This window comes from Sitodiplosis mosellana, unplaced genomic scaffold (genome assembly GCF_009176505.1).
Source record: "Sitodiplosis mosellana isolate CC-2019 unplaced genomic scaffold, AAFC_SMos_1.0 Smas_scaffold_1, whole genome shotgun sequence".
In the NCBI taxonomy this organism is placed as follows: Eukaryota; Metazoa; Arthropoda; class Insecta; order Diptera; family Cecidomyiidae; genus Sitodiplosis; species Sitodiplosis mosellana.
Window position 1 is genome coordinate 16,568,600 of NW_022595244.1, and position 25,686 is coordinate 16,594,285.

Below are 25,686 nucleotides of genomic sequence, written 5' to 3' on the forward strand. Positions count from 1 at the left end.
CCCACATTCACATTGAACGTACATAAAACCCATTATTAAAGATTACAATATAAAATATAGAACAATATAGAATTATAATTTTATTCAATTGATTGATTTATTATTATTTAGGTGTGTTAGTAGTGGGGTAATTCGAGACACACTTTTATTAAAATTAATAACATTCTGAAAAAAAAAATTCCAAATTCTAAACTCGTACGATATAGTACGTGTAAAAATCTAACTGGCACTTGTCGCTTTTTGAAAATCGAATCGGCTGAAAAAAATTTGCCCTGTTGGCGAAAAACCCTTGATTTTTCGATTTTCAAAAATGGTGGGGAAATTCGAGACACTTCATAAATGGATAGAAAACTGAAACAATTTCGATGCGAAACTTTTTGAAAGCTAAGAAATGACAGAAGAGTTAATTTTAATGAGGAATAAGTTCAAAAATAGCGATTGTCGTCAGTCGAATTTGTAATTGTTGCCTGTAAACTAGCTACCAATCATTTTAGTGCATTTCAAGTGAACAGCCCGATCGCATGAATTGTAATGAATAATTTGTCTAAATTTTGCATGAAATATAATAAATATGCATAAAAAATGCAATATCACTTGAAAATAATTAAAAATCACTTTACCAAATTTTCGTTTATAGGGTATTCCGAAATTCCCCACGCACATGATTATAAATTTTTTGTCGTATTTTTTGTACCTAAATCATTCATCATATGAAAATACATATTTTATGGTTTTATGCCGCCCAGTTTGTTGAAAAAAATATGTTGGTTTTCTTGTTGGGTGAATATCCTTAGTCATTGTGTTAGCGCGTGGTACTATGTTTGAAAAGTGCATGCTGATCAAAAAATAAATAGTATTCTTTCGAATTAAATATAATAATTTTTTTTCTAAATTCGGATGTGATTCATTACTTGACGTAGATATCTTTGAAGCAGATGTTCATTTGAAGTTTGTCATAATATCTTCAGAAGGATGTTGGCTGACCTTTGCTCCATTTTAATCAGAAGTTTGGAAGTATTTAACTTATCAACAGTATAATTTCGTTTCAACATTTATAGAATACACTAACAAATACGCAGCGTTTCGACATTCTCTCATTTCAACATACCACAATCATTCTTTGAATATAGTAAAATATACACAAATAATTAACTTAATATGTGAATAAACAAGCCAATTTTAGGTTAACCTAGATGCCATCTTTATTTTAAACCATCTTTCATGTATTTCCGAACAATTATCGAGAAGAAATATTATATTCGCATTTTTTTTTTCATAACTGAAAATATTATGTTCAGACCCGACGTCTGAAACCAAATAAAAGCAATCATGCAAATGTAAATTTCGTATTGTTAGCGTAGAAACATTTGAGAAGATTATAAGCAGCGTCGCATGCATTTTTTGCACCTCCCGTTGCGTCTTTGCATGAGTTCAACGCATGTTTATAGGGCTCTTTGTATTCATCGGGCAACAAAACATCGAATTGTTTCATTGCTGAGTCGTATAAGACCTTATTCTTCTTCATCATACCTGTAGGATCAAAGGTAATAAACTTGATAATATCAATCAACTAAACTAACATGATCTAAATTCCATACCCATCATTTCGATCACACACTGAAACAAGTAAAGTCATACAGAATTACTAATATTTTTTTTTGATAATTTCTTGATATTATATCATTTGACTCTCACCTGGACATAGCACTTTACGCGCAAATCGTGCCATTTACAGGATAAGAAATAAAATGTATCAATTTTAAAATTTGATGTATAAATAAAATGTTTGAATTAAGCTTTTTAAACAGGATTCCCATTTTCAAGTTACCTTAAAATTTTTGTCATCGGGAAATTTACCCTCACGAGCGCCTAAAACGACATCTGTAACATGTAAAATATTAATATTCAATTCTGACACTCTTGTTGATACAATTTACCATCGGAAATTTTATGCTTGGGTTGGCACACAGCTCGGACCTATTAATATTTATCATATGTATATTTTATTGCTATCTTCTACATCTAAGTACTGGTCCACTCACCATATCGCCGCTCTGACGCATTTGAGCCTCGGCATCCTTTTGGAAATCGATTGATTAAATTAATTTAGAAAATTGATTTGAAGAAAAAAACAAGTACAAAAATCCAAAGGACATATTTTGCGAGTTATTCTCTTTTCGTCAAGTTCGACACTTACACAATGCACCACTGAAATGTATGACAGCGTAATCACAACAACAGGAAGAATCACTTTAATCATTTTAACTGTAATAGTGGTATTCTACTAGTATTTCAATTCGCAAAAACTTTGTATTCTTCCAATATTCAATTGAGTAATATTGAATTTGGCAAAAAGATCGCTTATTTATATAGTCGCAATAAAAACATATTTTGCAGGCTTAAATCTAATATTGCACACTCATTGACCAAATATGTCTAATACTTGAACCGCATCGCGCCACGTGATACTCATTATTATAACTTGATATACAATAGTTGGAAGTTGAGATTTGTTTTATTGTACACCAGTTTTGTGTTGGGCACATATAATTTTTGGTACATCAGAAATTTCCTGAAATTTTCGCTGTCATTGTTTTGTATCGATAGGATTGATACCACTTTATTATTCTTGTCATATTTCCGATTATTTTATGAATGGTTTTATGAATTCTCATTTTGCTGCTGAAAAAAAAACTGGAATCGGTCATCCAGAATTCCAGATCAAATGCGAAGAGACCTGTAATTTGTGAATTAAGTTGTACTTCACTCTTTTGAACTAGACCAATATTGAAGATTCTTTTTGAAAAAAAAAATGAAACGATTCAATCATTAGACCATTTTGTTTCTTCTATTTTTACTTGTTTATTGATTTTTCTTTATCAAACAGTTGATATTTTAAAGCCCCAGCTTGCCAAATAAGTGTTCATCCCACAAATGAGGTGTTACCTTAACTATGGAGCTAGCAAATATTGATATTGCTCAAATGACTGGTGTAATAAGTGGTTGACATATATTTCCAATGGATTTTAAACAAACATAAACTTTGGATTATTCTTGTAGACACAAGTGACCACCTTGTGGGCAGCATCGCAAGCATTTTTCACTCCAGCAGCTGCATCCTTACACGTGGTAAGCGAATTTTTGTAGTCATCCTAATTCAGAAAGGAAGAATAAGAATTGAATGTATGATTCGATACTATTATCTTCATGTAGTATAACTAATACCTTCATGTCGTCGGGTAACATTGTATCAAATGACTTCATGGCCGAGTCATAATTGACCTTATTCTTTTTCATTAACTGCATAGAAAAAGAACATGTAACAATTAAAGAACAATTAAATTTTTGAAATATTTGATGATTTTGAAAAAAATAAAATAAAATAAAACCATAAGGTACCATATTAATATTACCTGCAAATTCTCCAAAATACAGAGAACAAAACACTGTTCAAATGAGTGAAGGGAATCAAATGTATTAGCTTTACATCTTAGCAATTGAATAATATTGAAAAGATTGCAGAAAAGAAAGAAATACTACTCACTTTTGCTGCTTTATCCTCTGGAAATACTCCTTCATTCATTTTATTGACAACATCTGAAAATTATGAGAACAAAAATGAAAAGATAACAATCAAGAAACGACATCATTTTCTTTGAATTTTATTTTTTTTTTTTGAAAAATTTCTATTTCTGTCAATGAATTAATTGCTTAAGAACACAATGAGCAATTGAATTTTTACCATCGGAAAGTTTAGATTTTGGCTGACACACATTCCGTATCGTCTCAGCCGACTTTTTTACTTGTTCCACCGTCATCTATTTTGGAGAAAAATAATGAAAAATAAAAATTAATTTTTAAAAATAATTATAGATTGATGAAAATTTAATACATACACCAGCCAAACAAGCACCGCAAATGCTTAGGAATACAAGACAACTAATGGTTTTGCTCATTTTCACGATTAGTATTCTTCGCAGTTCAAAAGTGACTTGAGATTCTTTAGTTGGTCTTTTATTTAAATAAATTTTCAGTCTCATTAGATTCTCGTATTTTGATCATGATGAAATGCACACAGCACTCTTCCTGGTTCAAATTATCATCATCATTTATGATTGGAACGAAATAAAACCGGTGTTTGTGCCGAATATTTGTGTAAAACCTGTGCAAATCTTCAAATTATCGCCATGAATAAGTAGTAAAGCATAATATTTATTATCATTATTATAAATTTTATTCACTCTGTTCAGCTCTGTAATTGAATATATACGTGACTCGCAATGTGAAATCACGAGAGAAGAAAAATGCAAATGCATTTGTAATGCAAATGAAAAAAACACGGTTGCATCGCAGTATTGTTTGAATTTATATTTGAACCATTGCGACAAACAAATTCCCTCAGAATATTTTAGTTTTAAAGTGCAACATAAAGTTTTTTTTTTCATATGGAGTTGTTGTTGTAAACTCTATATAAACAAAATTTCATTTTGCACTTTGAAACTAAAATATTCTGAGGGGATTTGTTTGTCGCAACGGTTCATTTGTCCTATATTCATGAGCCAAAGTTTTGTTTCCTTTCGTTTCTTCATAGCTTAGAATTAGCATGACAGTTTATGGTGTTCGGTAACCAACGGAATCAAAGAGATTCAATAAGTTATGCCTGATATATCACCTTTTTTTTCGATGCAATGAATACTAAAGATTTACAAGGTTATATTTAATCTCAAAGTCAATTGCACTCAACTGAAAAGTTAATAATGATAGATCAATAATTTATATGAAATAATTTAATATGAAATAAAGTTTCTTTCCACTCTCGATAAACTCTATTCTATATTCGTTTCTAAAATTGTTCGATATTTCAAATCAGAATTCTTGGTGAGTCACATCAAAGCGGTAATAAGCTGAAGTATTAAAACAAATTGATTCATCTAAATGAAATATTGGTGTCTTTAATCAAAAATTTATTTGTCAAAATCAATATAAATTGACAAAACATTAAAAAGTGTGGGAAACCAACTCAGATCGGTTATTAAACTGAATTAACGTTCACAACTATTTTATACAAATGTAAACGTTGGATTATCTGTTGAGAAGCAAACAACCATTTTGTAAGCGGCTTCGCATGCATTTTTCTCTCCGCCGGTTGAGTCTTTGCATCGGGTTAGGGCGGCTTTGTAATCATCTTTCATACTATCCGGTAATAACAAGTCAAACTGCTTCATGGCTGCATCATAATTGATTTTGCTTTTTCTCATCTACCAATAATCAAAGAACATTCAGAGAATATGACATTAATATAAAATCTAACTCCAACTAGAACTCTTTTCAGTAGTTGTGTTTTAGTGATTAATATCACCAAGACTGAATATAGCGGTTTCAACTACTTTCGGGCGAAATTAACTCAAAACTGCAATGAGTTATTTGTTATGCGAACGCTCAAACGGATATTGTTGATGTACGCACTAATTCAGTAATCCACAGACATGCAATGGCTACTGGATCACAAATCTACAACATAGTCGAGTGCGTGTATTTGCGCGCACATTAACAGTGGCCGTTTGAGCGTTCGCATAACAAATAACTCATTGCAGTTTTGAGATAATTTCGCCCGAAAGTAGTTGAAACCGCTATATTTAGTTTAGGTAATATTACTCATTAAAACACAACTACTGGAAAGAGTTCTAGATGGAGTTAAATGTTCATACCTAATCTAATGTATTGAAACTCCATATACATGCTCGGGGTATGTCAAAAAACAATTATATTTTATGAATAATGTTTGAACTTTTTTGAAAAATTAAATTAAATAAGGCCAGTATGAAATGTCATTGATGCAGAACATAAAAAGAAACAAAAAGGTACGCAAAAATTAACAATACTTACAATTCCTTGTGTTCAAAGACAGGATCATTGAATAAGATAAGAACAAATAATCAATACTCAAAATCTTAAAGAATTAGTCATAATAGCAACAAAAAAAATTACCCATATTTTCGAGCACGCATTGGACGAAACACTGATTCCATTGAAATCATATAAAAATAGGAAAAAAAAGAATCAATAAATTGAAGAAAAAAATCGAGCGGGCAATTGAAAATTGTTCAAAGCAATAACATTCACACTTACCTTAGCTGGTTTATCGGTGGGAAAAACTTTATCTTTCATTTTATCTATAACATCTGATTATCAAAAGGAAGTAATACGAGCTCATTATTAAAAAAAAAATTACACTGTATTATACCAGTACTGGGTACTGCGAATTCAATTTATTTTGTGGAATTACATTTTGCTTGAAAATTCAAATAAATCTACATATTGCTTACCATTGGATAGTTTTGATTTCGGTTGACATACATTCCGAAGCGTAGCAGCTGTATTCCTCATTTGCTCCTCCGTTATCTAGTAAAGATAAAATGCACAACGACTTGTTTTAAAATATGTTACAAAAAGCACAGTTTAATTAAAATTAACACATACAGCTGCCGTAGCTATATAGAGTAGACTCAAAAAGACAAAAAACCTTAAAAATTGCTTCATTTTCCCGTCAATTTTCCAAACAAACACTTTTTCAAAATGATTCGAGTCAAATCGTTCCCATTCACTTAAATACATTCTTGAATCGAAAAATATGTCACACATCTCTCCTTGATTATAGTTCATTATTTGAGATTCACCTGTGATTTCGAATGTTAACAATTGTCTACGTATACAATGGAATAAAATTTTACATTTCTGCAATATTTGTCAATTAAATGCGACTGAAATGTAAAAGATCAATGGCACCGATCGAACATTGTAAACTTATCCACCCAGATAATGATTAATAATTGAATAAATAGGATGTCATTAGTATGCTGTTCCGTATGGAAATGCAACATTTTATGAGAAAACTGTAATTTGGATTGGTCCGTCAAAGTCGAATTGATCGATCAAAATTATTCATATCAAGCGATTCAATGTCAATTTTGCATTTAGATTGTGAAAATGGTAAGTACCAAACGCTGTCTATTTTGTTCATACTTAAACGACTGTGTTTTTCATTAGCGACAAAATTCACCCGAAGTTAGGCAATCGGCAACATGGAATCGAATGACATTCGTTTCGAATGTGTCTCCCGTGATCGAGTGTGTATGTGTGTGTGTGCGTGTGTGAGTTTGAATTTCGAATAAGATTCGCATTCACACACATTGACACACTTTTATGATACGAATACCAGAACATACTTCCTTGCGTTGCTTTTGATTCTCTTCTACTATTCAACGGAATTGTCGGCGTTTTTTTGTTTTTATTGTTGGATTAGATGAGAGATCGCTTACGCATACATGAATGACTCGTCATCAATAATGTAGCACGTTTTGTGTTTGCTTTCTACACTCATACGCTTTCGTTTGGTTTGTTGTATCACATCGCGTAAACAAAATACAAACTCACAATGGTGCACTGATATTCATGCGGTAACCAACCGAAGGGGCACACATTCAAAATATTCGTTCAACATTCAAAATACGAGTTGCACTTTGGCCGTCGATTTGTATGGGTGCAACACTCATCGTTGATTTTGTTCAATGTGAATTTTCGAGTTTTCAACGTTCATTCAGTTCGTATGCCTGCGTGTGTGTGTCAGGTTGTATGTGATTGAACAAAATAAAATCGTATTCACAACATTCTTCAATACACTCACAAATGTGATTCCAGTGAGTGAGTGTTTTTGTTTTTATTTCACATTACATTCAATGTGTATGGTCTTTACATACGTTATTCTTGGTGTGTTCGGTTGATTCGGTTTCAGTCTTGGTTGTACAATTAAATTGTGTGTTTTGTCGCGGTGTACGCTAGAGGCAAAGACTTACCTTAGAGAAGAAAAAAAAACACAGAAACAAAAAAAGTCCATTGCATATCTTGACAGAAAAACGAAGACATAAAACCATTAAATATTTACATTTGATCGCGCGTGGTGTGTGCTGTGTTGCTACTATTTTCATAACTCTGAAATTGTGCTCAATTTAAAATCAATTAGTTTTTATCTTAATTGATTGGCTTGCGGCAGGCCAATTTGTGTTGTATCTACTAAAGTGTCGGCTTGAATGATCTCCCCGATACAGACAAACAAAAATCCAAATTTCACTTTGTGTTTACATCGAAATCGCGTCAATTGTTCATATCAGAAAGAAAAATCTCTCTTTTATCGGGCCTGATATTACGGTTCCGGGAATGGTTATGTTCGTTCGTTTGTTTGTGTGTTTTGATGCAAAAAGTGAATTTTGAATTGTGAACGTGTGGAAAAAAAGGCAGAAATGATTTATGGGTTTTCTGTTGAATGTTTGTTCATTCACTGAGGAAATAAAAACGTGATTATTTTATAGTTTCGCATTGCACTTGTGCACAAAATCTTTGGCTAATGTGCAAACACGACGAAAAAACTACATTCACATCGCATATGGTGAATGCAAACGGCAAATAAAAGAAAACATCATTGAAGAATGCGTCGAGAGTGAACACGACAAATGAAAAGAGAAAAAAAAATTATTGCCAATGCAGATGACGATTCAGTGTGAGCGTGTGTGCATTTGTGAGATTCATTGGTAACGGCTGTAAAGTAAGAATTTGCCGCAAAAACATTTATGAGCGAATCCAATGCCCAAAGAATTAATCCGAAATGAGTTCAATCTGTGAAAATTCTCCGTGGAAATGATTTATAGTAAATAGTGGATATGAAAATGAAAAGTTATGATTCGTGACCAAACGAACGAATGCGGCCAGCCAAGAAAGTGATTGTAATGCATCAGCTCAGTGGATTTCGGGCTAAATTGAAAGTGTAACAATTGTGTAAATCTTAATGAAAATTGTGTGTAACGAATTTGTTGGCTGCAAGCAAACGAGAGATCTCGTCTCTTCGTCGAAACATTCATAGTGTCGATAGTGTTTCCCCGTCAAATTCGGCTATTTTTATTTCATTACAGTGCGACACACACACACGCACACAATTCACTAAAATACGTTGTTTTTCGAACATACGTCAACAACAGGTGCGGGCTGCAAACATTTTCGGCATTCAAAGTGAGCAACGCTCAGCGGCTGTTCACCGATTCAGGTAAATTCACTAACGAATTTCATTAGTTCTCGGCCGCTTTAATCCTCTCTCTTTTTTTCGGTTGCTGCTTCTGCTGTTATTTCGATGTTATCCGGTGCTTTTTTGCGCCATTCGCAGAATTTGTGTGTATGTATTTATTTGCCCTCGAGTTTTTTTTTCTCTTCTTTCGTTTATTTGCCACTGCATGCCGTTTGTTATTCTTTACTTGATTCAAAAACTGTTCACGAGTAAAATTGCTGATTTAGCCGTGTGTTGGATAATCGAATGGGTCAAAAAACTGCTTAAATTTGAAAATTTTCATGCCATTCATTTCGACATACATTCATAATATTGATATGTGATTGCTGTGTTACTGCCGCATACTTTAATTATGTCCAGGCATCAGCGAAAAATTGTAAAAAATTGCCTACCACAAACTAACGCAAAGCGTGTCGAAATGCTGATCGACTTGAGAGAATGTGAAATTTGAGATGTTTCCATCAATCTGAGCAATTAATAATTTATTGATTAGCTGCCGGTAGACTCAATAGCGGCAAATGTTGGCTCAAATGAATGCAACGAAGGAGAAAAAAACTTATTTGTGCTGTTGACATCTGTCTTCGGTTATACTGCTAAAGAACACAAACTGTTGCTGGTTTTTTTGTTGGTGACACAGCAAAAACACTTCTCACGACAATCGCTTCGAAGTATCTTTATATGGTCAATTCAATGAATGTGGTACTTGCCATTTATGTCTCACTTCGAAACTCCCTACCAAGCCAGTTGAACGACAAAATTCATTTCCACATGTTTCGCAATCAATTCCAAATGCTTTAAAGAGAAAAATATGGCGCTCGGCCCAATCGTACGATAAAAGTTTGATAAAAGTAGGCTCAGCTTCCGTAATTCAGATTCCACTGAATTTTTCCATCTTAGAAACTATACAAAACTGCGATAAAAAAGACATTGACTCATCGTATAACGGCCATACAACCGCAACTGTCGGCTAATGCCATGCTGGAATTTCTGATTGATAATACGAATAAAAGTGGAAGTAGACATAAAAAAAATGAATATTCGCATGCAAATAACCGATTCCAGCCCACTTCACATTGTCTTTTCGATTCGCATGTTCCGCTGAATATAATCTGCATAATTCAAAGCAAAATAAACGAGAACAAATGCCATTCATTTCAATTTTCATTTGTCTGATTTTTTTTTTTACTTATTCGCTTTTGTTGTTGTTACTGCAATTTTTTTTTGAAGAAAGTCCATTCGTTCGTGTTTTTTTTTTGTTGTTGTAAAGAACGGCGACTCATGGATACCGTTCAAAAATAAAAGTCTTTGTTTATCAAATCGCTTGTTGCGTGAAATTATAATGTAGCCAGTTAGCTAGGTACCAATCATTTTGTATTCAAATGGCGTGAGCAATTCCAAATATGGCATCGTAATCATGTGACTTCAACTTCGTTAGAACAAATAATCTATGTCGCTTCGGAATGGCATGAACAAAAGAAGCCGCCATTGTATGGCAAACGAAAGTTGTGATATGATTTCGTGCGATGACTAATGAAACATAGGTCAGTGACGGGCTAAAAAGAATCAAAACCAGTGTAACACGTGAACAATGCTCATTTGGGAAGTGTTTCACATGCAAATGCACTAATTAACACGTATTTTCAATCGTCAACATTGGAATGGGAGTTCTTAATCTACTAAGAAATGGATTTCAACTCAATAATGACGAAATATTTCACTTCACGCTGAAAGCAGCAGCATGACATGTTAAAAAAAATGTACTTCCTTGAAACAGTTTTTCGAAGAGATAAATGAACGTTCACAGTATTCTTGTTGTCAATTTATGAATGCAATGAATCAAATGACGCACTGAAAGCGATGCACGATCATTTACCTAAATTGAAATGAGATGCACATAAATCGTTAATTGTTGCGAGTTTATGTATGTGTGTGTGTGCGTGCACGCATGGCGTTTTATTGTCTCGTAGAAATGAAAATGCAAAGCCTCTCTGTTATTTGCGTTCGAATTAACGATGGTAGGAATTTTTCATGTGCCGAAAAGAAGGCCCTTATTATATATACATTCTTTGAGATCGTAATTACCCACACCGAATGCATGGCATACGTTTCACGTACACACAGACTGACACATGAAACACGGATCGGCTGTAAACATGCAACGCTTGAAATATCAAAATGCCTTTACCATTTCCCACTCGCTTGCGCTACAGCTCGTTCTCTATCTGCTCGCACATTGCATTCAAAAATAGAAGCAACACAATTGATGACGATAAATATAGTAAGATGTGGCCTCCGTTCGGTGTGAGTGTGCAATGCATTTTTCTTGCTTGCCACAAACCGCGGCAGCTACTAGAACTCTACATTTCTATACACGCACAAAGCAAGCCATATTTTATGCGTTTTATTTTTGTTGTTCCATTCCATCATTTCATGTTTTGAAATTTGTGTCGAATGAACTGTGTGAATGGATTTGGATATATGTGAGTTTAATGTATGAACTGAGCATCGTGAGAGAATATGGCTCGTCAACATAAACACAAACATTATTATCAACGGATCATGTAATTTACGCAAATGTTTTGATTTCGTCTTTTAATTCAACGAAACGGTTCTTTTTTTTCCTGCGCCGTTGCTGTCAATAACGTTTGTATAGCGAGCAATAATAATTTCTTGCTTTGAATACACACATTTGTCATTTTTCAATTTGTTGTAATTAAGATTCATTTTCGAGCAAATCAACATTGACCTTCATTGTGATCAACATTTTCCGTTTAAAATGCACAACTTCGTAACAGTTTGGAAGGAGGTGAAACAAAATTCCATTGAACCACTTTTATCAGTTGTGACTTTTGACCAAAAGGAAATATACGGTTATACCGTTTCAAAAGAAATAAAATACGTCTTAATTGAATGCAAGTGGCTTGAGCATGCAATGATGACGGCAATAAATGCGTCGACATCGAATGACTAATTCATTGAAAGCGGAACAGTTAGTCTAATTGCGTTTTAATTAAAGAACACAAAAAGGGCTGTGATTCAATTCTTTTTCGTTCATCAATTGACTCTTTTCATCTTGAGCCTCAAGCCGAGCAACGCTATAAATCAAATGACAAACACACCAATTTTCAAGCAGCGAAACTGATCCAGCACAATTCAATGGAAGTATCTTTCACAGTTGGAAAAAACGAAACAAAAAAAGTCGCAAGAAAATGAACAGAGAAAATTCTCACATGAATGACTGACTGAATGAATGAAACAAAAGCATTGAAACAAAGAAACTACTCAGGCTTGGGTGCAAATTCCATTTCAAATCGATCTGCACACCACACAACCATATCTATCTATCTCATTGTTTGCAACATTTTGCTGTTAGTTTTCGGGTGAAATTGTATGATTTCCATTGGTATTGAGTTAACTCTCTGTGAAGTCTCGCTAACTTTCACTCGGAACAGCCCAAACCGCACCAAAATAGACGCTCTGAAACGAACCGAGAAACACACACACACCTTTTGCCTTCGACACTACATACGTGTTGCTATTGTATATATGAATAACGATCTTGCTCAATATATCTTATGATCTCTAATAATGAATCACAATAGTTCACTGGAAATGAAACGGATCGAACAAAATAGATGGATCGTAATCACCATACGTACACACATCGACGAAACGTGTACGCTAGCGATACGAGTATGTAAATATGTCTAGAATGGCATTAACGTTTGTGTTGTGATAGTGAATGAGATCCAAGCAGTAAATAAATCGCTTGACCGGTACCAGCAAATGATGTGCGTGATATAACAAAATATCTTGAGTTAAATGTATGAAATCATATGGTTTTTTTTTAATGTCGCTCCTCACTCAAAATGACTGATTTTAATCCAATAATATTTCAAGGTGATCTTTTTTGTTTGAGTGCACACTTTGAGTTATGGATTCGAAGTGACCTTTGCAGCATGTGAAAACAGTAAAAGATTGTTATTACTTACGTCAATGATGGCACGAAGTCATGGAGAAATTTTATTACATTGGAACTTTGTCATAAAACTTTTCTTCATGACACGTTTGAATTTCACGACAAAATTTTGTATAAAACCAGACTCGATTTCGGAAGTAAATCAATTGTTTTCACGCAGATTTAATATATAACTATTAAACGGTTGAAAAGTTAAAAGAGAAAAATGCAATTTTTCGCAATTTTTGTCGTTCTTTCAATCTTCGCTTGTTCACAAGTGATAGCCGATACCAACGTAATTCCGGTTCAGATTGCAGCTAAGGCCGAAATAGACGTTGGATTAATCACTCGACTTGTATTCGAAACAATTATACAAGATGAAAAAATTACCCAAATTTTGGTAAAACTTACGAAACTGATCACTAACAATATAATCCAAACAATTCTTCACAATGATCAAGTTGGCGAAATTCTGGGAGCTATTAGTAAATTGGGCAACTGACGAAATGCAACTGCAACGAATTCATTAACACAACACAAAATCAATGAGTTTCTAAAACTGTGACAAATGTAAACAACCTAGAATTTTGTGTTTGTTCTTAAAATAAATGTCCAATATGACGCATTAATTGATCTGGTGTTACTTTTTTTCTGTCCATCTTAACCGCTTTTCAATTTATTCCAGTGAAATGTTCAGATTTAATGACGATTTGATTGAAAATTTCAATCTACGAATATATTTTTTTAAGAAAAAGTTGTCGCTTAAATTGACTTTTCCCTCCAAACATATCTTTTCGTAGGTGTTCTCCAAACTAAATACCGGCACATTTTGATCAATCATTAAACCAATTTTGTGTTCTTTTCCCATCTCTGTAAAATTAGCTCGAAGCAACAACAAAAATTGTTGGTTAAAACCAACATCAAAATCGAGAACGATTGGTTAGTTCAAATAAAGATCATACAATTTTGTCCAAACTTCAAAAAATCAAAAGGTCACAACAGCTGAGAAAATGACTTATTCATTGGAAATAGTAGACATCATATATTATTTATTTATTTACTGTCTATTGGAGGCTAGTTTCAATGCTGTTAAGACCTCCATGTGATCGAGTTGAAAGGAATTTGTAGAACAAATATTTGTGAATCGTCTATATATCTATCAGGTTTAACTTCAAATCGTATGAGAAAGTCAAATTTATTAAAAATTCTTTTTTTTTATTCTCCATTTTATTTCCAGTTTGAGCCGAAAATCAAATGATGCGTCGAAAAACTTGAATGTGATACACACTGTATGAACATTGTCACCGATAAAAAAAATAACATTTGAATAGAAAAAAAATGTTCGCTTCTAATCAATAGATATAAATAGAAAATCGTCGGGAGTGATTATTTTCGTAGCGTGCATACCAATTGAAAATCATCATGACAACGGACGACGAAGTTGTTATCAGGTAAATATTTATAAATAGATTTGATAAAGTTTATCATGGTCGAAATCATAGTGAAACAACAACCAAAACAATGGATCCAATGCAAATGTGTTGAATTTTTCGTAACTGTGGAAAGTATCGAGTAAATATTAAATCGGAAATGTAATGAAAATGAGATAAACGAGAAGCCGCATATTGTTTATTTGTTTAATTGTTATCACATCGGTTTTCCCATCCTACTTCTCCCCATAAAGACCGACTATCTCGAGATAATTTATTACTGTACATTAAACTTTGTATCAAATCAACAAAAAAAGGCGATTCAACTAATTTCGGTAGAATTTATTCATTTGTAATAATAGTTCAGTGCAATCGAAATGCATGCTCGTTCCACGTCTAAGGTCATTATTTGCAATGTTTACGGTCGATTGTGGCCTCTGTATGCGAGATTATGTGCGCTGGCTTTGGGTGGAGGCAATAATTGTGACACTATATCGCGTCGACGGCGTCGTTTTCCACTGACGGTTCCCAATTGCAATAAAACCGGATTTACGAGTAATGCAGCTGCGATTCCTATTAGCGCAGCACCAGCCAGCGGCAACAAATGCGATTTCGATAAGTGCTGAAAAAAAAACAAAGAGACAAATTGAGCAAACAAGCATTTTCATTCCGCCAAAAAAATTAAAATCGAAAGCAGAACAAAATGAAACCGAAGCAGAGAAAAAAACGAATTCGTTACATTCATTTTATCGCCCCAGATGTTGCCGTCAAAGCCTTGGTCGTATGCTCCATCGTATCCGTTGCCATATCCTCCATATCCGCCACCGCCGCCGATGCCTCCGCCGCCAGCGCCATAGAAACCGTTTGAATTATAACCAGTTGCTGGAATGTCTACGGGCTGAGGTGAACCATAAGGTCGAACACGGTCCGATCCAGCGTAACCATTCCCGCTGAACTCACTGCCACTGTAATAGCCTAAATGTATGCAACCACTTTAAAACAACATTTCTCTTCACCATCAACAAAGAGGCACACTTTCTCTCTCTCTCTCTCTCTCTCTGACAAACAATTAAATTGAAGCAAGTTTTTCAACGCAATAAATTTCAGAGAGAGACAAAAAAACTGCTTCAATGGTTGCCAGAAAAAGTACAACATTATAAGCGATAAAACTGCTTACCACCGCCAATGCTAATCCGATCTTTTGGGTTTATCGTTCCATAAAAGCCATGTTTGCTCAAATATGGATTGTAATAGCCAGAGCTAGCAAAATTCGGTGCCGGACGATGACTTTGTCCGTTGTATTTCAAATCGTATGAATCATAGTTGTTGTTTGACGGTCCTCTGAAAATATGGAATGTAAACAGAACAAAAAAAAACACGATTATGAATGCATTCTTGTGCCCATTTCACGAAACATGGCTTTTGTTCTCTGGCTCTTTCGCCGTGCCGTGCACACTCACGAAATTACCGAATCGTATGCGATAATATAATAATTTTCGAGACAAAAAATTCTTAGCCAACTTTTTGGTGTCGCTTATTATTTTCCATAACTTTCGCTTGCATGCGTTTTATGCTTTCCGCTTTTCGGGTGCGTGGCGTACCATAACGCAAAATGATGAAAATAACTTTCGATCGTAAATTGATGCCGTACGAAATGAAAGCGGTGAATGAGTGCTGTGTACTATATACAATGTCGTTGTTATTTGCCACCCTCACTCCCCTCCTCGCATACACAGATAAATAAAATTAATATAAACGCATTTTTTGATAGAATTGACCAGGAGCACCACGACATTTTTGGCCATTCACAAAATTCCTTCCTTTGTTCGGTTTGTTTGTTTATTGCGCATTCCAGTGCTTTGAACGATATCGCCGCTCGAATTTATAGTCGCTTGAAATGCACTGGAATTTCTATTAGATTTTCGTCTGGTAATGAAAGGTCATAAATTCGATTCTCCACTCAACGATTTCACCAAAGTGATGAAACGTATTACGATTATTCGCATCACTCTTGACGCACACACTATTCACTGGAAACCACAACATTTTACCTGATATGGGCAATCTCTGAAATCATTCGAACGAAAGGTTTTCGCTATTGGGTTATATTGTGGAATACCAACTCTTGCCACAATATATGTCTTTGTTGAATTCACATTCTCTTGGCTCGAAGCACACACAAGCGGTTTGAAGTATATGGATCGAATAAAACAAACGTTGAACCATAATGATGAAAAATACTTCTTATAATTTGGATCGCTTGAAATGAATCACAATGGTTCAGCGGAAATGAGACCATCAATCTGGAGATTCAAAAACATATGGATCGCTTGTATTGACAGTACAATAAAGATTCGGAGCCACTTCAGTGTTTAAAAATGGAGAGAAAAAAAACTGTTCTTATTTCTGTGAAATTAATGACCTAATATTTTTTTTATAGATAATGCTTAGTTCAGAGCCAACTCTCGCACACATTTCTTGAACGATGAATGGAATCGACAAAGATGCGAAGATTTTTTTTCTGGGGGGAAACTTGTTGCTCCGAAGCCAATGAAGGCGTTTTGATTATTCCAGATGTTCAGATAATAATTCTTAATCTTTTTAAAAGACTTTGGAATCAGTGAAATTGTCTTTATTGAGATGAAAACTTTGGTGGATTTGGATTTTGATTGTACAGATTTCCCACTACAATAAAAATCAACTTTAACTTTCATAGCACAATCAATTTTTTTTTATTTGTTTCGAATATACAGTCAATATTGTGCATGTCATACCATTTTCAAATGGATAACAATGTGAAATTATTGTGAAACAACAATGGAACGAGCGTATTTCACATAGATTAAATGGGAATGCATTTGAAATGAAAGTTTTGCTAGACGCAACACAAATAATCCTAATGACACTCATTCTTTCTAACTCAAGCTGCAACAACATTGATTCATGAAATCGTTGCTCACATTTACAAACTCATGTACTTCATACAGTCAACAGAGTGACTAAATATGCGTTTAGTCGCGCTTTCTACGGAATTTGTACATCGATCTCAGTTTTTTTCGCTATTTTTTCAGCTTTTGTTTTAATGAGTGTTTTTTTTTCATCAAACAATTTAAGCGAGATACACAAATTTATAGAGTAAACAAGTGAACAAGTTGAAATGATGAATCACAAGAGAATTTACTTGTAATATTCGGGTGGTGGATCGTGGAATCGGGTTTCAATTTTCTTTAAATCATTGTGGTCAGTAATTTTTTCGTCTGAAACGGGTTGGTCGGCAGTCAGTGGAGCTACTGTTCCACCATTCGTTTCCAATGCTTCAATGGTTGCAATGGAAATGCACAAAATAATAATCACTTCAAATTTCACTGCACTGAACACAAGTTCTCTTCTTGATTTCATTGTATTCACCATGTTTTATTACAATTCTGAGTCAAATTTATCATTCACACTGAACCACAAACATTTTGCACAATGGAAAAATATGAGCTAAAATGTGCTGTATGCTTCTGTTTGCTTATCGACTTGAATGCACTGAATGTCACATCAACTTTAAACGCAGACTATTGAAAACAGTCGTCTTTTATTAACTTTTCCAAATAAAAAGAAGTACAAAAATAAAAACCTAGTCCCTCCAATAAAAGTTGCGTTCGCGTAAAATTCAGCAAGATTTCATCATGTAATCAATTGGTGGTTCATGAGTGCGTGAAATGGAAAAGGACAAACTATGTATTGTGTGTCTCTGTCATCGCAACGTGCTACGATTGCGACAAATGAGACTCTTGTTTTTTTTAGGTAAACGACGATTTCAGCCAAATCGGCAATTTTTTGTGATTTTCGTAGAAATGTGTGCGTTTAGACGAAGCGATTGCTAAACTTGACATGACACGAAAATTGCCATAAATTCAATTCCAAGCCGCACTTTCTTGTGTTCGTATTCAAACAATTCACAAAATAAAATAAGTATTTTTTTATTCATTCATGGTGTCTGTGCTTGTTCTTCCTTTTCTCGAAAATGACACACAAACTCAAGTTTCAGTGAAGAAAAAACTTGGCTAAAAAACAATCACAAATGTACAGAGCAACAGACATGAGGCAGCGAAAAGGAAAACTCCATCACATGTACGATAATCCATTCTTCTAAATCAGTCGCTGTGACAAATACCGACTGAGGCGTGCATGTTCACTGCACACTTCTTTATCTATGTAACATATCAGCGTCAACCGAAATCATCGAACAATTCAGTGATTATGTCGCTGTTTCAATATCGTCTTGATGCTTCCTTGACGAAGAAAAACAACTAAAATCAAAGAGTTTAACTCTCGAACCTTTTTATCTTGATTGCAATTTGAAATTGCCGTGCATTTGATGGATGATGCAGAATTCTTATCCAAAACCATGGAGCTAATGTAATTGCCTACTGATTGCACTTGGAATCGATTCGGAACCATTTTTCTCGATGTTTTCCGCAAAAATGTTTCCTCAAGTCTTCCGCAAATGGATTTTCGGCGGTTAAATGCATTTGTTACACAATTTTCCACGGCTTGAATGCCCAAACATTTGAATATCCAGTGACAATAGACAACAATGTGTTGTCAATGTTAACGGAAGTTGAAAAAATCCGCCCATTTTTTTTTGCATAACACTTTACCTTTGTGTATCTAACTGCGGGTATGTGAATGAACTTCCGGCACAAAGATTGGATATAATTTAGAGCGAAATTATTTTTTGAGTAGTGAAAAATGTGTAGTAATGGATTAGTGAATATAGTTGAACATAATGTCGTAATTATGAAGGCCCGTGGAAGAATTTTTCATTTATTTCGTTAAATTGACCCAACGATTCACACGAAGATGATTTTTTCGCATAACCCGAGCAGCGACATGTTGCCAATTATAATTTCATAATAACCTTGAATTTGGAATTGAAGAAACAAAACGATAGAAGATTCAATTTGAAATTGTTTCCAGGGGCCCAATTTGAAGCATTTCGAAAATGAGATGATGTTCCAATTTTAATGACAACTCGTATTTTATTCTAGTTTTAATGATGTGTGTATGGCATCACGATGTGGGCAATTAAAGTCACATGCGTTTTGAAACACGAAAAGCAATTTATAGACAAGGTTCTTTTCATTTTCTAATCGCAACGATCTGTACTTGGCCGGCATAAAAAGTCGTCTTACCTCAATGTTTGTCAATAAAAAGATTGAAGTGAAATGACTGTTCGTGTTCATATGACATGAACAATCCTGTCCCGCTTCTCGAACACTATCTGTGATAGATGTCTTGTGCAAATATTTGCAGTGTGGCTCTATATCCTTTTTAAATTCAACAATAAAATCCTTCTCGCATGCACGCTGACATGTACAATATCAACAGAGCGTTTCAAATGCAAAACCTCATAAACGTTAGATATGTTGGCGCATTTGACCGAAATGACGGGAATTAAAAACGATATGTTTTTGAATATATTTACACCGCAAAGCAAATGTTTGTAACATGGCTGATGCGTATGAGGCTGGGATCCAAAACTGTCAACGTCAACAAAATTGTATTACCACATTGGATGTACGTCGTACGCGCACACATGAACATGACAGATAACAACCAAACATAAAATTTGTTGTTTGCAAATAGACCGTAAATAAAATGAAAGTCAAAAGTGATAATTTGTTGATGAAACTCAGCCATTTCAGTGTCACAGATGGGGAATACCATCATCACTTTGGTGGTTCTTCTTGGAAAATTGTTCGTGAAATGACACAAAACAAAAGTTATATATTTGCGCATTTTGGGATTTTTAGTTCATTGACTATAAGTTAGTTGACCTCAGCTTGTGCACCAAGCACGTGCCCAAACTACCAAATTTCAGTGACTAAAATTCAAAATTGGTGAATTTGATATAATTCGCTTGTTACCATTGCGAAAAAAAGAGATGGTAACGTTAAATGAACTATGCTAATGGAAGTGCTGTATAAAATTGTCTCTAGCATTAAGAGTCATCTTATAATTATTGCTTTTAATAATATTACTTCCCGTGAAGACAATGCCATTTTTGAGTTCCGACGACGATGACGACAACGACGCACATGTACACCCACGCCATGTGAAATGTGTCTAATTATCATAAAACAAAATAAGTTTCAAAACATCCACTGAAGCAAAGTCGATCGATGTGCGGATATTTTAGTGTCAGTAACTTTTTTGGCGTGAATAAAAGCCCGTCGACACAGCGCTGTTGAAACTATGAAAATTGCATGCATAAAATTTTAGAAAGTGGATACCCTGTGGTGTGTCTGTGCACAAGAATTTCCATATATTTTCGCTCTCTCTCCAGTGAGAAAACCACATAAATTAACGAAAATCGTTTCATCTTTTTCTTACTTCCTGGATACATCTTGGGCTCGGTCCTTTGTTTTACTATCGAATTGAATGGAAAGCCGCAAGAAGCACTCGAGAACTCCTCCCCCCCCACTTCACAGCTCACATAAATGGTTGGAACCTTTTTCCATCAAAAAGTACCCACTTTCGAAACTGTATAATAACCACTTTAGTCATTTAGCATGCATATTTTCAACAATGCCTGCAAACAAAAACAGCACCCGACCACGAGCCCTAAAGAATTTACGGAAACATTTTAATGTTAACCGAAATTGCATTCAGTATGCGGTCGACAGCAAGTGTGTTGAACTTGAATAATTCTTATGTACGAATGGTCTTTTTTCCATTCATTTGATTTTTGTGCGATGCTTCAAGTATGATTTGGCTGTTGAAGTTCAGAAGAAACATCATTCGATATAATTTGAACTCATCTGTTTTCTCAACAAAATTCAGCGGTTTGGTTTTGTTGATGCCATTTATGCATTGCATTTGGGCATGGAGGAAGTAATGATAATGAACCTGATTCGAATGTTCTTTGTCCTTCACACTCGACGGAATTGCCACGCATATATGGTTGATTTATAAAATTTATGACGGCTATTTGTGGGCTTATCTTGAAATGTCACTTGCACTATACATTCTTCATATAAACACATACCCAGCAAACGAACAACGACACTCATTTATTAATCACACTTTAGCACAAGCATGAATTTACTACACTGACTTCCCCTCACATTTCAAACCGAATTTTATCTCATGAGCCACAGCATTCCAAGAACAATGACTGGAAACACGAACTTTTCATACATCCACCCATCTTCAGACGTAATTATATTTTAATCGCCTCGAAATATTGTTTACCGTAAATAGCATTAAACATCTTTACACCCGAAAAGATCCTTATTGAATATATCGCCGATTTTACAGCATACAATTAGCTGCTAATACACCACAGGCCATAAGTTTGGATACCCCTATGAATGAATTTGGCCCAAAATTTTTAAATTTCAAACCGCTTGTCCAATTTCAACGTGCTATACGTCGTTGGAAAGGTCTCGGAGAGTACGTATCATTTTTGGTATTAAACATCAAAATCGGCCAGCTTTTAGCCAAGATATGGCTGATTGAAGATTTCGGCCAAAAATTACAAACGGCCAAATCTTGGCCAAACGCCGGCCGATTTTGATGTTTAATACCACAAATCACATCTACTTTTCAAGACCTTTCCAATGGCATATATAACTTTTTAATCCGATGGCCCGTTTAAGACTTCGATTTTGGCTCCCACAGCTCAAAGGCCAAAATATGGCCATAGGCCGGCCAAATGTTATCTTCCAAATCATCCATTCGGTCAGAATTTCGATATATTTTCATATCCAATACTAAATTTCAAGTGAAAATGTTCAAAAAACGTAGAAACAAACGTTTCACGGGTATCCAAACTTATGGCCTGTGGTGTATATTCATCGATTTTTCGAAGAAAAAGGGGACGGACGACATTGTCACTACATTCAATTTAGACGGAATTGATTTTGAAGCGAACAAAATCAAATGGAAGCGAATCAAGTGAAACGTCTAGAAAAATCACAGCAGCAATTTTGCCACATTTTTATTCCAAAGAAGCCAGTCTCCGGAGGAGTGTTTTATTTCAGTATTCTCTCGACGAATGTTCTGTTCGAAGAATGTGAATTCAAAGGCGAGACTTGACAATGACAAATTCCTGTAATCAATTCACGATTTAATACCATGTGAGTGTGCTGGTTCAAATGGTAAAATTATGGCATCATATTAATAAGACAAATCAACAAGAACTCATAACCCGAGAAAAAATTGCATCAAGAAGACAATTTTTGTGGGACACGTGCCGTTCATTTTCCACTTTCCATTCATTTGCGCCCTTCTTCTATTTTGTCACGTCACATTGTGCGACGAAATACCGAACTTGCACTTGTATCAACACAATACCATTTACTGATTGCAAAGATGAATTTTTAAAATTTCCAAAGAGACAATTTATTTAATGCTCAAAATGAAAAGGAAATAAATGGAATGAATAGAGGGCCATTCGATTGGAAGGAATGCATTTAACTCACAAGAGATAAACACAATTTGTTTGGTTTTGAAAGCCAAATAATGGCTTTGAATCAAAGGCATTCGTTAGAAACATGTAATTTTAAAGATGAATACTTCTAATGGGTTTATCATATCATTTGTTCGCTCCATGCAAAAAAAACAAATCTCATCCACTTTCACTTTGTTTTTGAATCTGTTTGACTCAAAATTTTAACGTAGATGTTGAACAAATCGTTTTATAGAATGAGATGTGTGTATCAATGAGGAAGCTACTACATAACATTTCTACGAATTTATCAGCAGAAGTAAACTAATTCCATCATGGTCATGGAAAAACTGCAAAGATTTATTATTTAAACAGTAGCTTTTATTTATGAATACAATTTCATATGAACCGATTGTAATGAAATTATGTTGAATCGTCAACTTATTAAATTAGCAAAATTTCTTTCAAACCGTATTTGTTTTTGTGTACATCGTTTTCATTACTACTGTCGACAGGATCTTTTGTCTGTCTGAATGCCTCGAAACATATAATCACCAATCCGGAAGTGTTGGACCACAAGTCAAACGCAGACGATGCATCATATATAATTTTGTTTTTTCATTCGGTTCTTTCTTATCGTTTAAATAAGAAGGATGTGTATATAAAGTGAGCATTAGTTTTGATTCAACTTCAATAGTTTCATGAGGTGTTGTGACTTTTGACCGGCTGCAGAACGAACGTCGTGACCCTGGGCGGCAAACTTTCCAAATTTGCATTTGACGACCATAATTCAGCAATTTTTTCTTCGCTCCGCACATTTTTTCGAAACTTGCACAACAAAAAAAGTTTTTATTTGCAGAAGAGCGTCTTTTAAAAGAAAATGTCTCCTTGCATGTTGTTTGCATGAATCAGACATTTTTATCTGCACGTAATGTGAATACATTTATCATTTGCATGACTGAAGAATAATCGTTCTTGGTTTTTTTCGCTCGACAATATTCTTCAGTATTTATGAGAGTAGATTACCACCTAAGACTTGGAAAAATATCATAAAATTAGCGAATTGTCACAAAATAATGTCATTTTCTATTTGCATACGAATCCACTTTGAAGAAAAATTTATTTATCACGGTGGCTTTTGGTTATTTTTCTTAAGCCTAGCGAATGGAATCAAAATTTAATCAAGAAAATTCAGGGTAGCGGACATAAGTTCCCAAACGGACCGCTCCGTGGTCCGTGGTCCGTCGGTCCGCGGACCGACATTAAGTTTCCACGGACCGACGGACCGGACTCACGGACCGACGGACCGAACTCACGGACCAATGGATCGGAATCACGGACCGACGGACCGGACTCACGGACCGACGGACCGAAATCACGGACCGACGGACCGGAGTCACGGACCGACGGACCGGACTCACGGACCGAAGGACCAAACTCACAAATTCGTTTTCACGGACTCGTTTCTCTATGACAATTTACCAGGGGATCAATGTGAATTTATTATCTCCATAAAAATAAACTCATTTTCACGAATCAGCTCTCGAATCATTCAACCAATTTTGGACAAAAAATTATAGATGTGTTCCGTACTCGTCCCTTTTTGGTAATAGCAAGAGGTGTATTTATCGAAATTGAAACTGAAATTTCATCAAAGAAACTTCCCCATCTTCCCTTGAAAATAATACAGCCAAAAACGGTCAAATATTTTGAAAAAGAGCTCCATCGTAATGGAAACTAACTGCGAGTGGAGACGGTGTGTAAAAAAATTGTGTAGAATAACTTCTTAAATGGAGATGGTTCTTTCATTCACAAATTGTACAAAAAACTATTCCAAATTAGTTTGCTTTTGAGCAAAATGTCGGGAAAAAAATGATTATATCCATTTTTTTAAAAACTTAACTCGCTTGACTTTTATGACTACTGGCAGTCAAGAGTAAACATGATAACTCTTTTGAAGGCATGCAGTTAGAATCATATACACGTGGGCGGATCAAGATAACCTAATCATTTTTCGAAAAATCGTTGTGATTAACGTGACAATTAATCAGATAATCATTGGGACAAAATGAAATCACCGAAATTTTCGGATTAACCGAGCCCACTCAATCATTTCGTCAAACAAATCTTGGATTTACATAAAATCCAGTTAATCACACCGAATTTTTATTAACTTGAACAATTAATTATTTTTCTTCAATATTTTGTCATTTGTTGACAATTAATCGATCAATTAATCACTTAATTAAAATGATTAACGGAGATTAATTAAGATCAACTTCACCCGGTTAATCGCCAATGATCAATTGATCACATAATCGCAATTCGCCCACCCGTAGAATCATATTTAAACATATTTGGAACAATTCTACACCGCGTTGGTAGATAGTTGCAAAATTTAAAATTTAATTGAATTCATATTTTTTCGCGTCAAAACCCATTCGACACGTTTATTTTTGTATTAATGCTAAAACAATAAAAAAATAAAATAAAATGGATAATAAAATATTTTTTTGTTGTTGTCATATGATTTCGCAATATTTCATAATGATTACGACATATTGGAAATACTGCGAAATCATATTAAAAACCAAACATACCCAAGCAAAAATTTACAACCTATTTCATCAAATTTCCATGAGCCATTGCTTAGTTATGATATCAATACCACCACGATCAACTTGCATGACGTTCCATACTCACCAACGACATTCAAATATATGGCCAAACGGATTTCCCGATT

At 34.6% G+C, this 25,686-nt stretch overlaps 4 protein-coding genes across 5 annotated transcripts in view; 1 reads left to right on the forward strand and 3 right to left on the reverse strand.

Annotated features, from left to right (window-relative positions):
• Positions 1 to 1,177: 1,177 nt before the first annotated feature.
• LOC129580384 (uncharacterized) lies at positions 1,178 to 3,974 on the reverse strand. Its single transcript, XM_055470730.1, has 13 exons — positions 3,897 to 3,974; positions 3,743 to 3,818; positions 3,545 to 3,597; positions 3,414 to 3,446; positions 3,226 to 3,300; positions 3,030 to 3,152; positions 2,198 to 2,281; positions 2,043 to 2,078; positions 1,938 to 1,977; positions 1,829 to 1,881; positions 1,696 to 1,707; positions 1,599 to 1,617; positions 1,178 to 1,530 (listed from the first exon to the last, which is right to left on the reverse strand). Exons 1-13 carry the CDS (start codon positions 3,954 to 3,956, stop codon positions 1,328 to 1,330), a joined length of 867 nt encoding a protein of 288 aa, XP_055326705.1. The 5' UTR covers positions 3,957 to 3,974; the 3' UTR covers positions 1,178 to 1,327.
• Positions 3,975 to 4,949: 975 nt separating this feature from the next.
• LOC129580385 (general odorant-binding protein 72-like) lies at positions 4,950 to 13,938 on the reverse strand. Its single transcript, XM_055470731.1, has 7 exons — positions 13,891 to 13,938; positions 6,327 to 6,402; positions 6,130 to 6,182; positions 5,989 to 6,019; positions 5,887 to 5,891; positions 5,467 to 5,511; positions 4,950 to 5,258 (listed from the first exon to the last, which is right to left on the reverse strand). Exons 1-7 carry the CDS (start codon positions 13,936 to 13,938, stop codon positions 5,061 to 5,063), a joined length of 456 nt encoding a protein of 151 aa, XP_055326706.1. The 3' UTR covers positions 4,950 to 5,060.
• Positions 7,513 to 25,686, forward strand: part of LOC129570964 (protein sprint) — a 145,324-nt gene continuing 127,150 nt past the window's right edge. Inside the window, exons 1-2 of the mRNA XM_055450988.1 lie at positions 7,513 to 9,094; positions 14,308 to 14,521. Of these exons, the coding sequence (XP_055306963.1) occupies positions 14,493 to 14,521 (29 nt within the window). The 5' untranslated portion in view covers positions 7,513 to 9,094; positions 14,308 to 14,492. The remainder of the gene's footprint in view (positions 9,095 to 14,307; positions 14,522 to 25,686) is intronic.
• On the reverse strand, positions 14,532 to 18,034 carry LOC129571963 (peroxisomal membrane protein PEX13-like). Of its 2 annotated transcripts, none has more exons than XM_055451889.1 (4): positions 17,682 to 18,034; positions 15,678 to 15,841; positions 15,240 to 15,475; positions 14,532 to 15,122 (listed from the first exon to the last, which is right to left on the reverse strand). In XM_055451889.1, exons 1-4 carry the CDS (start codon positions 17,909 to 17,911, stop codon positions 14,919 to 14,921), a joined length of 834 nt encoding a protein of 277 aa, XP_055307864.1. In that variant the 5' UTR covers positions 17,912 to 18,034; the 3' UTR covers positions 14,532 to 14,918. The 2 variants fall into 2 exon arrangements, with proteins under 2 accessions (XP_055307864.1, XP_055307931.1); XM_055451956.1 differs by lacking the exon at positions 17,682 to 18,034 and adding an exon at positions 16,552 to 16,693.

Bases quoted from the DNA above. Each gene is read 5' to 3' on its own strand.
- LOC129571963 (XM_055451889.1), bottom strand. From the start codon at position 17,911: ATGGTGAATACAATGAAATCAAGAAGAGAACTTGTGTTCAGTGCAGTG. The intron at 15,842-17,681 runs GTAAATTCTCTT...CCATATTTTCAG, and splicing joins CCACCACCCGAATATTACAA to AGGACCGTCAAACAACAACT. The intron at 15,476-15,677 runs GTAAGCAGTTTT...GCATACATTTAG, and splicing joins TCGGATTAGCATTGGCGGTG to GCTATTACAGTGGCAGTGAG.
- LOC129580384 (XM_055470730.1), bottom strand. From the start codon at position 3,956: ATGAGCAAAACCATTAGTTGTCTTGTATTCCTAAGCATTTGCGGTGCT. The intron at 3,819-3,896 runs GTATGTATTAAA...TCTCCAAAATAG, and splicing joins GCGGTGCTTGTTTGGCTGGT to ATGACGGTGGAACAAGTAAA. The intron at 2,282-3,029 runs TAAAATCCATTG...AAATACTAGTAG, and splicing joins ATCCAAAGTTTATGTTTGTT to AATACCACTATTACAGTTAA.
- LOC129580385 (XM_055470731.1), bottom strand. From the start codon at position 13,938: ATGGGAAAAGAACACAAAATTGGTTTAATGATTGATCAAAATGTGCCG. The intron at 6,403-13,890 runs GTATTTAGTTTG...TATCTTTACTAG, and splicing joins TGATTGATCAAAATGTGCCG to ATAACGGAGGAGCAAATGAG. The intron at 5,259-5,466 runs GTGCGTACATCA...GATTATTGGTAG, and splicing joins GTCTGTGGATTACTGAATTA to ATGAGAAAAAGCAAAATCAA.